General features: G+C 34.0%; 3 protein-coding genes across 4 annotated transcripts in view; 2 read left to right on the forward strand and 1 right to left on the reverse strand.

Annotated features, from left to right (window-relative positions):
• The first annotated feature begins 513 nt into the window (after nucleotides 1-513).
• Nucleotides 514-10,412, forward strand: LOC119634385 (glutamate dehydrogenase, mitochondrial). 2 transcript variants are annotated; one of them, XM_038028492.1, is made up of 6 exons: nucleotides 515-1,069; nucleotides 6,896-7,488; nucleotides 7,556-7,717; nucleotides 7,795-7,999; nucleotides 8,308-8,346; nucleotides 9,516-10,412. In XM_038028492.1, the coding sequence occupies exons 1-6, from the start codon at nucleotides 658-660 to the stop codon at nucleotides 9,785-9,787; spliced, it is 1,683 nt and encodes a 560-aa protein (XP_037884420.1). In that variant the 5' UTR covers nucleotides 515-657; the 3' UTR covers nucleotides 9,788-10,412. The 2 variants fall into 2 exon arrangements, with proteins under 2 accessions (XP_037884421.1, XP_037884420.1); XM_038028493.1 differs by lacking the exon at nucleotides 8,308-8,346 and having other exon boundaries at nucleotides 514-1,069.
• A 265-nt stretch (nucleotides 10,413-10,677) lies between these two features.
• On the reverse strand, nucleotides 10,678-13,027 carry LOC119634720. The gene is given in 6 exon segments (XM_038029047.1): nucleotides 10,678-11,535; nucleotides 11,599-11,867; nucleotides 11,951-12,307; nucleotides 12,310-12,318; nucleotides 12,397-12,570; nucleotides 12,913-13,027. Coding segments are annotated over 6 exon segments (1,113 nt in total). The 5' UTR covers nucleotides 12,947-13,027; the 3' UTR covers nucleotides 10,678-11,265.
• A 34-nt stretch (nucleotides 13,028-13,061) lies between these two features.
• The window catches only part of LOC119634721, a 1,667-nt gene continuing 762 nt past the window's right edge, over nucleotides 13,062-13,966 (forward strand). Inside the window, 3 exon segments of the mRNA XM_038029048.1 lie at nucleotides 13,062-13,183; nucleotides 13,243-13,767; nucleotides 13,825-13,966. The exon segment at nucleotides 13,825-13,966 is cut by the window's right edge and continues 5 nt beyond it. Of these exon segments, the coding sequence (XP_037884976.1) occupies nucleotides 13,498-13,767; nucleotides 13,825-13,966 (412 nt within the window). The 5' untranslated portion in view covers nucleotides 13,062-13,183; nucleotides 13,243-13,497.

The raw sequence follows: 13,966 nt of genomic DNA on the forward strand, positions 1-13,966 counted from the left end.
ATGTGATGATATTTCTTCTCTTCGTTCAATTAGATAATAAAATCACATTGAATTCCAAATAATATAAAATTCTTATACAATTCGAGTCCACGGTCTATATTTTTCTTGTTATCATTTTTTTCGGTGTTTTTCGTACTTTATTATTTTAGCCGCGAATTTGCGTTTTGTATGTAGGCAGCACTTATTAATTGTAAAAACGCTTTTTTTGTGGCAATATTGTTGATTACTCGTCTATACGAGCGCAGAGATGCTGACTTTAGTACTGAATAAAGTCGAAAAGAGATATTGTTTTAATGTTATTTAATGAATTAATTTTTATTTTATTTTCAATTATTATATCGTGGTTCCATTAATTGGATTGCTCTCCAGTATTTACTTAATAGTTTACCGTGTTTTATAGTCGCATTTTTATGCAACCGTGCACATTAATTAACACATTATTAAATTGTTGATGTTCGCTGTTATTAAATACCGAGTAAAGCATTCGACTTAAACGAATCAAAAGGGACTTTCTATCAGTTTTACGGTAGCTCTTCGGGCGTTCGTTGAAAATACGCATTTTCATTAAATTGCAAAATAAAAATCTTGTGTGTTTGTGTGCCCACAAAGAGTTAGGGGCTTAGTGTGCGTGCTTGTGAGTGAGAATTACCATAAAAAATGTATCATTTGAAAAATTTGGCTCGTCAAGCCGCGGTGCGCCAGCAAGAAGTGGCCACTTTGGTCAAGGTTTTACCTACCATTACAATGCCGAGTCGCGGCTATGCCGATCATCAAATACCTGAACGCCTCAAGCACGTTCCCGATGCCAAAGATCCGCGTTTCTTTGATATGGTAGAATATTTCTTCCATCGCGGTTGTCAAATTGCTGAAGAGAGTCTTGTTTGTGAAATGAAAAGTCGTTTATCTGCCGAGGATAAGAGAAAGAAAGTTAAAGGTATTCTAATGCTTATGCAACCCTGCGACCATATCATCGAAATTGCTTTTCCACTGCGTCGTGATTCCGGGGACTATGAAATGATTACCGGGTATCGTGCCCAGCACAGTACTCACCGTATACCAACTAAGGGTGGTAAGTGCAAAATGTTTGATTTCCGTAAGTCAGCGATTTTTCTTACGTTTTCTTCTTGCAATTATGTAACAATTGCTTTTTTTGCAAATGCATTTTGAAACATAGATGGTCAGTCGGTCAGCAAAAATTTATTTATTTATTATCATTAAAGTGATGAGAAGAATTAAATGACAAAAAACATAACTTTTCCATAACATAGCGACTTTTGTTATTGTTATTTTGCAAATGTATGCACTTTTCCATTAATTAATTTCGTCGTGTCTTATTCAATGGATATAGATATAGCTTTGTAATAATTTGTAATGACAATTTATTGCATAAGTCGTAAATCGATTCCTTTTTAATTTGGTTTCTTCCCAATTCTCTTTTCCTGCCATTCTTGCGCTTTCTACAATGTGTTGTCGTTTTATTGACTGGTGACCTTGTTCTTTCCTCGTCATCGTTTCATTGTCGTGTTCTATAATATCTTGATCGTATAAATTTCTGTAAATATGTGTATTTGCATATGTTCTCTTTTCTTTTTTTATTTTAAAACTATTTATTTATTTACGCATCTCGTGGTTTCTTATTTTATCGTGTCATTTAAATACAACAACTCCGGGAAGCATTAGCTGCGGCCTTCAGTTCTAAGGCACAATTATGCAAATTGTTCCATCTTATCTAGAAATGAAGAAATTGAAATCTTGGTCAGCTTTTTTTTTCTTTTTTTTTTTTTTGATATTAATTACCGTTGTTGTCTTTTTTTTACAATTCCACGCTGTTCAAAACTGGTTTTCAATGAAAATATGACTATAAAAAATTGTAGTTACTAAGGCTATTCAGCGATTCAATGTTAAAAATGTGCTAATGAAAACTATAATTGTTGTTGGAAATGTTGACTTCAACTTATTATTATTAGTTTCGCACACGTACAATGCCTACATGTGTATATAATTAAATACGCTCATATCGTACGCTTGTGTTTCTTTATTTACTTTTGTGTTTATCATGTAAGCCAGTGTATCATTTTTATCTAATTTCTTATATAAACTATTTGCAAATCGTGGCTTATGTATTACAAAATCAGATCAGAAAGTTTGTTTGTTTGTTGTCCTTGTCCAAAGTACTGAAAGCTAAGATTTCGTAGGTCCTATTGCTGCTAAGCAAATCGTGGTCATGGCCAGCATCTGATTAACCGAACACATTTTTGGTTAATTGATTCACTCACGTTGTGCTATAATGCACGACAACAAAATGTTTCGGTCTTTTCTTATCAAGCCTAGAAAGATATACACGACGCGCCCTAGAAGATCTGCTCTTCCTTTGAGAATATTTCATATATTATTTTCACAGTATCAGGCACATCACGACATCACTAACATTCAAATTAAAACCATTGTTGATATAAAAGCTTGGAGACCAAATTAAGCGATCGTGTTAATGTGAACATCATTCCAATCGGGCTGACACACAGCTTGCGTGAATTGAGTTGGTTCATTGTGTTTTTTATTGCTGGCTTTGCATATCACTCATTAATTTTTTATCGCATATTATATATCATATGTAATAGCTTTCCGCAGAGAATACATATTGCTTTTACAAACAAATACCAAACATCTATTGATAAAATAACTTTTTGTGCGAATTTGTTGTCTGTCTAATAAAAAATAATAATGACGCTGTAGTCCGGAAATTGATGCGCAAAAAAAATATCTATATTCCTTACATGGAAAGGATGAAGATATGCACACTTTATCATACTCTTTGTCCGATTTAGAAATGCGTCTCGCAAACCACATAGGCGTACGCGCCCTGACTCGAGATGGCACTAACGTATTTCTGGCTTCTTATCTTAGTTGAGAGTTCTTTCTGCTCGACCTAAATTTTTTTTACAAAACCATGTAAGACTGACTAGACTTGCCCTTCCCTTCCGAAAACGCATGCGTATATGTATATAAAGCGCACGCGTGATCCTATCGTACAGTACACTTCCTCTTTGAGGTGATATGTACTCCAGTATACCTTCGAATTAAAATCAAAGAATTTTCAGCGACAAAAGTGAATATAATATTGTACGTTGAGTTCGAGAAACAGCCGGTTTAGAAATTTTGTTTTATTGTCTTATCATTATTGTAAAATTTGTCTCTATAAGTCACGTGTGTAAGTCTCGTTTGCGTATTTTGTTTGACTGACAATCTCATTTCGGCGTAGCGAACATATCAGTTCCCTCTTTGCAATTCTCATTTGAAAGTACATAAAGATATTTACACCAAAAGATATTTCTACTACGCCTATCCGTGGACCTGAAACCTAAAATAATAATGCAGCTGAAGCCTACATATGAACATGAACATCTTTTTGTTGCACTTTGAATGATTTCGTCGAGATCATAGATGATAAGGGAAGAAATATTCGACACACATACTTGAATATTAGACTGAAAACGAATACTTTGAACCGGTTTATTCCCAAAGTGAAATGCATTGCACAATGCATTCACAAACCAAATGCAATAAATTCACTTATCAATTTGTCACGCTTCCTTGTGTTTGTTCATATCCCACATATGTGCATGTACATATTATTTATACTAATGTTATGTGGCATCCTTATCAAAAATTACAGATTTTGTTGATACTGTCAAGTCACCTGACAACCTACAGCGTAAATCGCTTTTATTCTCCCTAAAGCCAACAACATGTATTTCATTCGGTCCAACCCCTTTTTTGATGTCTTTTGTCTCGACATCATCTGCTTGCTTGCTTTAGTTAAGCAATGATCTCTCGCCAAGGCAGACGACAACATTTTCAAATTTTCGTACCTTGAATGTAAAACAAATTTTATTTTCATACATACAACTAATATTTCTTTACTCTATAAAGTTAAATTAAAATTATTCTTTATCTGCCCCATGATGGCACTTTATCGTTAAGCTGAGTAATGTGATTATATATCGTCGACTATCGCTTATATGCCGTGATAACAGCGGGCGACTTGACGCCGTTCCTCACTCTTATTATGTCATAAATAAATCAACACTTAGCCGACAATAAACGCTTTTATAACTTTTCGCTAAGTAAATTATGAGATCATACGAAAAATTTTTCTATTTTCTATAGACATTTTTATGCCCGGCAATGGAGCGGAAACTGATTATATTATTCCGCCTGTAGAGCACTGAATAATACCAGACGCTTTGATTAAGTGAAGTCTGTCCATTCCTGTTTGTCGGTTTTCTATGCGATTTTATAAATACTTGTAAATAATACCCACAGTATAATTAATGGAAAGGTAAAAAAAAAAGTCGACAAATGAGAAATCATTCTTCCGAGCTATCTCTCATCGTTTCAATCAGCTCATGCGTGGCACTTGCAGCAGCGGGTTTGCCGCGCGTCTAGACTTTCAGAAGCTCTTGATTCTAACTTTCGTTGATAGCATACGCATGCTTGATGGTCGTGCAAAGCTGAGTGGATTCGAAAAGGATTGGAATAGAAGGCTGATGATTGAAGCTGTTCATGCTCCCACCCCTCAATTTGCAACTCGTCCTTACAGCGAGTGTTTATCTTACTTAGGACTAATTAAGAGAAAATCTTTCTCTTCTCATCTACACTAACACTCCCAAATTTTGCATATCCCGTAAAGAGAGTGTTTAGGGTCGGTATCTTTCTTTCCGAGACGTGTATGGTTTTTAGTTGTTTTTAGTTGTTTTACGATACGATGATCTCATAAACTTACTCTATTCATTTGAGAATTTTATCAAAATGATGCAATATGTTATTATTGGGAGCACGAAATTGTCGCTTCATTAGATACCCGGTACGGTGTATCAAATAGCTGATGATTAAGCAGACGGGCATTTGATTTACGACTAGGCTCATATTCAGTCGTTTAACACTTGAGGGCATGGGAAAGATTTTTGCCTGGACAAAGGAAAATTTCCGTTTGTTTACCTGCCCCAAAAAAACTTGCTTTCTTTTCAGCTTATGTCACCCTAAGGTGAGGAAGGTGAGGTGCATATAAAGTTATGAGTTAAGAAAATGAAAGCGCTTCGCAGTTGACGGTTCTCTTCTTGGCTTCTCTCAAGCGTCTACGAAGCCATTTGACTCAAATAGAAAGTGTGTTATGAAATCAAAGTCACAGCTTAATAGCAAAGAGAAAGAAGATAAAAAAATTTTAGAATTGAAAGAGAAAAAGTTGCACAAAAAGCAAAAATTATTTATATAAATTTGCATAAGGTTACGATACAAGTTCGCCAATCGGTGTTTTTTTTCCATTCTTCCTCGGTAGCTGCATTCGAAATCAGAGTGCAGAGTGTGTATTATGTGAATCTTTGTGAAGAGAGGAAAAATTGATCGGAACTGTTGTGAGAAGATATTTGAGTAACTCGATTGCCGTAACCTTTCCAGTCCTATTTTCATTTTATGCCGACGTTGTATTCTCACTTCCACTGCTATGTCGAGGCTTAGAAACTCAAATCGAAGGCCAAAGTTCCGGTTGAGAAGCTCTCTTCTAGCGGCAATACACGTCGCAGCGAAGCCTTCCGATCTTTGGACTAGGGAAACTTGGCAACATTTTCAACGCGGTAGGTGTGTACGTGTCTAATAATCTTGCTAGACCCGACATTATATAATCTTCATTCCGAATAATTGCTTTTTGCAAATTAATTAAGGAGTTGGTGGTAGGTTAAAAAAAGAGCAAAGAGTTAACCGTGTCTTTCTATATATCCATCAGTTCGCTGAACAACTATATTAATTACTTCCTTACCTCTTTGCTGCATACAATCATAATATCAATATTATATTGTTATGTAACACTAACGTAATGACAAGCGTTCACATGCACCGATAAAGCTGCGAAGGTGAAATCTTATTAAATCGCTTACCGGCTACGTAACGGACCGTATCTACAAAGTTGTATAAAACTACATCTCTATCTAATCGCAACACAAAATAAGGCAAATAAAAGAGATAGACTTAAGTAGTACCGTAAATGTCGGTCTCCATCTTTTTTCGCTGCCCGCCCGTGTAATCAAGGCAATTAAATAATAATTACCTTTACATTATTTCAATGTTTTTGTTTTAGTTTAATTAATTTTTCGTTTTACTTCATTTTTTATTTATTTTTTGGTTTGTGTCTAAATGGTTTTTTTTGTTTTTATTTTTTTTTTTTTATATTTTATTTTTTTTTATTGTTTTGCATATCACATGTTCTCGTCGTCGCGTAATGTGCTGCTTGATGATTACGGAAACGTGTTCAGTAGTTTTCGATAAGGCCTCATTTGTGTTTCGATTTTGATAAAACACAAATAGAAATGCAGTCACATGTAGAAATGCGCCAGTGGATCGAGTCCGCTGGCATTGAAATGTTAAGATATTCAACAAACTCGTTGCCAATAAATTTTATCCGGCATTTACGACACTAGGGATTTCATTATAAACGGCATTAAAAGATAAGAATGCGTTTTCATTGAGCCGAAATAAGGACGTCTTGACTTTCCTCTATCTCAAACAATTCTTCGCCTAGGCACGTTAGGCTGTAAATTGCTAATCTTTACACTCGAGACCTAATAGAAATATCCGTTGAAGTATTTTTGTAGCGATAGAAGCCTAAAAGCTTGTTAGCTTGTATATGTGTTAAGTATTAGGTGAATGTTTTAAGACTAAAAGTCTTAGATAGTCTTAGATGTACAGGTGTCACATACTATTCTGCATTGCATGCAAATATTTTCAAAGCAAACCAATCCAAATGCACTTATGGACAACAGTAATTTGTTGAATGAGAGACATATGTATATGCAATTAACTTGTTGCTATGATTTTTCCTCTTTTTTTTCTCCCATTGTTTTAGGTATTCGCTTCTCTTTGGATGTATCGCGTGATGAAGTTAAAGCCTTGTCAGCTTTGATGACGTTTAAGTGTGCCTGCGTTGATGTGCCTTTTGGTGGTGCGAAAGCCGGTTTGAAAATCAATCCAAAACAATATTCTGAACATGAATTGGAAAAAATTACGCGCCGCTTTACACTTGAATTGGCTAAGAAAGGTTTCATTGGACCCGGCGTTGATGTACCTGCTCCCGATATGGGTACCGGTGAACGTGAAATGTCCTGGATTGCTGATACATATGCGAAAACAATTGGCCATCTAGACATCAACGCTCATGCTTGCGTTACGGGCAAGCCCATCAATCAGGGCGGCATTCACGGTCGTGTATCCGCCACCGGTCGCGGTGTATTTCACGGTCTGGAAAACTTTATCAATGAGGCCAATTACATGAGCATGATTGGAACTACACCTGGCTGGGGTGGTAAGACATTTATTGTCCAAGGTTTTGGTAATGTCGGTCTTCATACTTGCCGCTATTTGACCCGAGCCGGTGCGACTTGCGTTGGTATTATTGAGCACGATGGTTCAATTTATAGTCAAGAGGGTATTGATCCTAAGGTAAGATGAGGAAATCAAACAAAATTTTCAATAACAACATTAATATTCCCGCATATTGCTTGTACAGCTTTTAGAAGATTGGAAAAACGAACACGGTACTATCGTTGGCTATCCAAACGCTAAGCCTTACGAAGGGGAAAACCTAATGTTCGAACCCTGTGACATTTTCATTCCTGCTGCCGTTGAAAAAGTTATCACTAATGAAAATGCTCATAAAATCCAAGCCAAGGTTTGTTTCGTTTGTCGTTGTCGCATGTCTTTGCAATAATTAATTCAATTTTCAATAAACGATTTATTTATGAAAAGATCATCGGTGAAGCTGCCAATGGTCCAACTACACCTGCTGCCGATAAAATTCTAATTGAACGTAATATTTTAGTTATCCCTGATTTATATATTAACGCTGGTGGTGTCACCGTTTCATTCTTTGAATGGTTGAAGAATTTGAATCATGTGTCTTACGGCCGTTTAACCTTCAAATATGAACGTGAATCCAATTATCACTTGCTAGGTAAGTGATTTTAATAATTAATTACCTTCTTTAGAATTGTCTATAATTTGCTTAACTTTTCAATTATAATTTTGGTCTCTTTTTTGTTTTTTCATTTATTTTATTTTTAATTTCTTAAAAATTGCAATTAGAAAAACACAAATACATATAAACCAGCCGACTCTCGTACCCTTTCCCATATAAACACATGTAAACTTTTTTCAAATTTTTGCATTTAATTATGTTTACGTTTTGTATAAAAGCTAGCCGCAGTAATTTCTTAATTTTTTTCTCTTACGTTCTTCTATTTTCTTCCTAAATCAATTTAGCTTCTGTCCAACAGTCAATTGAAAGGTTTATTTTGGACGGTACAGTTTACAACTTATTTTATATTTGTTTTGTATTAATTTCTTATTTTCAAAATTTATTTGATATATCCTCGAAAAGAAAGCCATTTTTTTTTTTTTTTGTTTGATTCCTTTCAAAATTAATTTGTTTTTTTTTTTTTAAATTTATTCTTATTCTTGTTTTGTCATTTTATCCCTCATATCCTTACAATTCAAATTAAGTATGAATTGCAAACCTCTCTGCTTTTGTGTTTAAACGTCACTATATATCCAAATAAAATCTGATCCGTTTTTACTTCATTTGTTCAAACACTTGCTGTATGGTTTTCATAGGATGCATTGCCTCCTTTTTGTTAATTCTATTGTTAAGTCTTGCTTTCAATTTGCACACATATACGTTGTTGATTTAATTCTTTTTGTCTGAATGAACAATACAAAGTGGAAACATTTAAGAAAGGTATACTCGTCGTCTTTGGAAAAATGTTGGACATCCTCTTCAAGCACCGCTGAAAAAAGTATGTAAAAATTGTCGACATTTCATTTTTATCTTTTGCATTGCCATAGTCTTAATCATCACCAAAAATATGATAATTTTTAATAAATTTTCAGCTAATGTGGGTGTGTCGGCGGGACTGATCGAGAACATTTCTCGTAATACTGGTATCTAAATGTCAGTTGGCAGTTTGCTAGTGCTAATAATTCGTAACTATAGACGAAAATATATAATACGCCATAAGCTTTTCTTCTCTCTATATCTTTCAAGTGATGCACGACGCCTTATGGCAGTGATTAAATCCAGTTTACTTTTAAAGTTTAAAAAAATTCCTCAGACAGACGACTTGGGTGCACTTGCTTTGAATGTTAAAAGCCCGACAAAAACATTCGAAAAATCTGAAATATATTGTTCTAGGGGCATCGTAGTAGACGGCGAATAAAGAGCCAGAGGCATAATTCATCTCATACACTTCATCATTTGCCGAGGCTCCACGAAAGTTACCCAAGAATTGTATTCATGATAATCATGCATTAGGAGTCCAACTCAACGCGAATATATCTTTCTTATTTGTTTGTTGATAAGTAATGGTTATTTGCTATTTTCGATTTGCGTACACCAGGACTTTTACATTTCTATAATGAAGTAATAAATGATTTCTTTCTTTATTCTTTACTCTCCTTTGTTTGGTATTTAGAATCTGTGCAAGAGTCTTTGGAAAGACGTTTTGGTCGTGTTGGCGGCCGTATACCAGTTACACCATCCGAATCATTTCAAAAGCGTATTTCTGGTGCTTCTGAGAAGGACATTGTTCATTCTGGTTTAGATTATACTATGGAGCGTTCGGCCCGTGCCATTATGAAGACCGCCATGAAATATAATTTGGGTCTTGATTTGAGAACAGCTGCTTATGTAAACTCGATTGAAAAGATCTTTACGACCTACCGTGATGCCGGCTTAGCTTTTTAAGCTGTTTTTTTTTTTTTTTGCTTTTTGTTTTACCACAATCTTTAACAATCAACCCCCACATATATGATGATATGATACATATGCCAACCATTTCCTTATTCAGTTTCTCTTAGCCAATTTTAACTTTAAAAAAACTTTTTTAAAATAACCTAAAGTTTCTAAGAATTGAAAAGAAGAAAAATTCCCCTTAATAGCATATATATAAATAAGAAAAAGTGAACAATTAAAACAAAAAAAAAAGAAAAATTTAAATTCGAAGCACTTAAGAGAAAGCCATGTTAGAGTGAATTTAAACTTGCACCTCTCAAGAAGTTAACATTTCCTAAACTTATCAACTATTTACTTTATTTTTTTTTGCTATTTTATGAAAAGTATATTGAATTTTCATTTTCTTTCTTAAATTTTTTATGTATTCATTTTCGTTTTTTTCTCGATGTAACTTATTTTTGATTTCTTTTATGCAATCTGTACATTATGTACATTATGTATTTAGTACATTTATTTAAAAGAAATTACAAAAACAAATGTGCTATATGCACACAAACACATACACACAATATTGTTGCTGTTTTCAAGTGCGTTTAAGTTAAGCAAAAGTGAGTCCAAGAGCAAAAAATTAATGCATTTTAAAGTATATACACGTATATGCATATATGTATATACATGTTAATGATGATATTACTTAACGGATACAATTAACATTTAATTATGGAATATAGTAACAATATTGGTAAAGAAAAACCAATGAAAATAATAAAAACAAGATAACCCTTTAAAGAAAAACAAAAACGATAAAACAAAGAGTTATAAAAATAGTAAAGCAAATAATAATTGTTTTATTTGATTCGTAAAAAGAAAATATTAGAAAACATTAAATTGGTTATAAAAAAAAAAAACAAATAAAAGACAATCAGGAGGACAGTTTCCATTATTAACTCCCAAAGGGAGGGAGCGATATACAGGTGGACCTGATTACCTAGAATAGATTCCCTACTATATACCACTATTGGCTACGGTGTGTCTGATGAAACATCTCAATAGAATTTATAAAAGCAAAGGCACATTTAAAATATTTCCCGGAGAAGAAAAAGATTTCTTTTATTTTGGCACTAATATTACAATTTCACCTCTCTCTGATTAATAATTATTAGTATAAAAAGTAATTTTTGATAATTCTTTTTAAATATAACTCATCCACTCATGGAAAAACTTATCCCTTGAGAAAAAACATGATAATTGGTAAACTTTAACATATAGATCAGTAAACACGATTAATATGGCTTCAAATTGATAATACTATAAGTACACTTAAGGGAAAGGCAGGTATATAAAAATATATAAATGTACCTGAAATTTTCACAAAAAGTAAAGGAATAGTAAAAAGATACAAATTATGGGACGGGGCTGCAGTCTATTAATTAACACAGCACATGCGGTATTCATTAACCACCGAAAAGATAATACGCGTTTTGCTCCCTTTACAACGCTAACGACTTCGGAAATAATTTTTGTTCAACATAATCGTCAACAATAGCCTTGACAAGATCTCGTGACAGTTTGGGATGTTTAAGTTGATAGCCAAACTCCTTCAATTTACTATTGTCCAAATTTAAATGCTTATGGTAGAGTTGTTCTTCATCCAAATATGGAGTTAAAGGAGTATTATTTATACCATTTTGCTGGCAAATATCAGCCCAGGGAGCCATATGTTTGTCATTAATTTCGCTTACCGTATCAGAAAGACTTAGCTATAGGGAGAAGTTAATAGGTTAAGACAAATACTTTGCGAATTCAATGTAAATTAATTGCACCTTTGTCAGGTTAGACATAACTATGCCGAAATAATCTATATTTATAGAAAATATATCGGCTAATATATCACTTATCGACCCCTGTGTAGATTCGCCGTCATCTGCTACGTTGTAAATTTGACGATGAGCTTTCGGACTTGACGCTAATTGCCAAATAGCAGCACACACGTCGTCAACATGAACGGTAGACAAGCGCATGGAATCATTCCACAGCAATTTCATAGTTTCGTTTAAATATTTGTAAATAGCCGCAATTAATATTCTGGGCACTAGAGCAGGTTTGGAATCCGTTTTATGTTAAAAGTTACTTTTGTGTTTAAAAGAATCGAAATCAGTCAGAAGTTCGACTTACTTAAATAGCGTTTATCGCCGATGCCGAAAGTTACCGGGAGACGAACGACCGTGAAACTTAAATCTTCCATTGCATCCAGTTCTTTTTCTACTTTCAGCTTTTGTTTGGCTACAGCTGTCCAAGGTTCATGTTTACAATCTTCCTTTAAAGGTATCTTTTCTGAACTGTTGACACATCCCGAACTCAGTTCCACGAAACGTTTCGCTTTTATATGGGATGCCTCATTTGCACAATTAATGCTCAGCTTAAGTATACCTTCCTTGTAAACAGCGTCCGTTTGATTTGGACGAGTCTCGGCTGCGCAGTTAATTATCAAATCCCAATTACGGTCTGTAGCAGGGTGTGGCGCAAAGCATTTTTACAGGAATCTATTTATAGATGCGAAACATGTTAAAAAAAAACAAAAAGGAAAAAGCTCTCAGCAAAATACATTACAGCCCACTTACTGAGATTTATTAGGTTTGCACTGCAAAACTCTACTTTTTCGCTCTCGAAAGCCTTCATTTGCTTAGCATTCAACCAAGCCATTTGTGGCGGGGTTTTATCAATAACACGTATTTGCTGTGACAAATCATTCTCCACCAAATATGTAATCAAGTTGCGCCCGATAAATCCGCAACCTAAATATCAAGCAGTGCAACGAAGAAACAAATATAAAAAACTTATGCATTATCAGTATTCCACTCAAGCTAAAAAAAAAAAAAGTAACAAATTCTCAACAAAAATTAGTATTATGATAACAAGATGAAATGCACACAACTCCAAAGAACGCCTGATATGTTGAGTTCATATGGGTTAGGCCAACAAGTCCAGCACTTTATAAACAGAGGCTTTGTTTAAACGCGAAATGATTCTAATGATGCACTCCCTCTTTTTAATTCAATTTTTTTTTCAAACTTTTAACACTTTATCATGTATATGTGAAATATTACAGTTTTTATTTATTATAAAACGTAATTTACCTCCAAGTACCAAGACGCTAGGTTTTTCCGACATTTCTCGTAGTTAACTATTTAATGAATATTTACTGACTATTTAGTCGTTGGGAATGTTTTTTGATTCATTGTACTAAACATTGCAATGTTGCCATGCGCAAATTACCGGCACCTTGACAATGCAGTAATAAATAATTTCATATTGGTTAAGAATTAATTTGGAAAAATATTATTTTCAATATTGTGTTAAGAAAAAAAAATATGTCGTCTTTACCTTCTTCTGTTTTGTTAATAACAGGTAAGTCATTTGAATAAAAAAGGTCATAATAAAAATTAACTATCTTCGTCGTTCTTTAGGTTGTTTTTAAGTATTGGTAGCGGACCAACTATATTTTAAGAATTCAACTTGACAATACTATGAAGATAAAAGCTTAAGTGATGCGGAGTACAGGAGTTTTTCTTAAATTAAAAGTGTCAGTGTTTTAAACAAATTTTTCTTCCGTAGTCCAGCAGAGGATTAGTTAGGTTAAAGACATTAAAACATTAAAAACGTTTTTCGGCAAATTATAGTTTATAAGATCTTAACCAAGTGTAATACTGGTAGTTCTGACAATGCATTGCAAACATTTGAACTTGAATGTTGAAGTAGATGTATTGACGACGGGCGCTTTAGCTGACATTGTAAATGCAATTTTGGAGTCATTGTTGTTTCAAAGACATCAAATCCCACTAGTTTACAAAACATACCGTTATTATGTTTGGAAATGGTCAGAAGAAGAAAATGAATTGAGTGAAGAAAACGTCACATCTACCACAGAGTTCTTGCGACGCCAAAAGGAAAATGCTACAAAGACCAACTCTTCAATAAGTGCAATGAAAGAGGTAACTTTATATAAATTTCTAAAATGGCGAGTGGATTCAAAATTACGATATTTTCAGTTAGTACGCAAAGCGTTTAAAAATAAATGCATTAAAAGTTTGAGGTTTTTGTTTGGTTCTACTACATATACACCGAAGGAAGCATACACAATACACCTACCAACAGAGGAAATTTCAAGTAATCACTCCCATGAACAACATC

This window comes from Glossina fuscipes, unplaced genomic scaffold (assembly GCF_014805625.2).
Source record: "Glossina fuscipes isolate IAEA_lab_2018 unplaced genomic scaffold, Yale_Gfus_2 3, whole genome shotgun sequence".
Taxonomy (NCBI): domain Eukaryota; kingdom Metazoa; phylum Arthropoda; class Insecta; order Diptera; family Glossinidae; genus Glossina; species Glossina fuscipes.

Excerpts from the sequence above, each read along its gene's own strand:
- LOC119634385 (XM_038028492.1), top strand. The coding sequence starts at position 658 with ATGTATCATTTGAAAAATTTGGCTCGTCAAGCCGCGGTGCGCCAGCAA. Across the intron at positions 8,000-8,307 it reads ATCCAATTATCACTTGCTAG|CTTCTGTCCAACAGTCAATT; the intron begins GTAAGTGATTTT and ends AAATCAATTTAG. Across the intron at positions 8,347-9,515 it reads TGAAAGGTTTATTTTGGACG|AATCTGTGCAAGAGTCTTTG; the intron begins GTACAGTTTACA and ends TTTGGTATTTAG.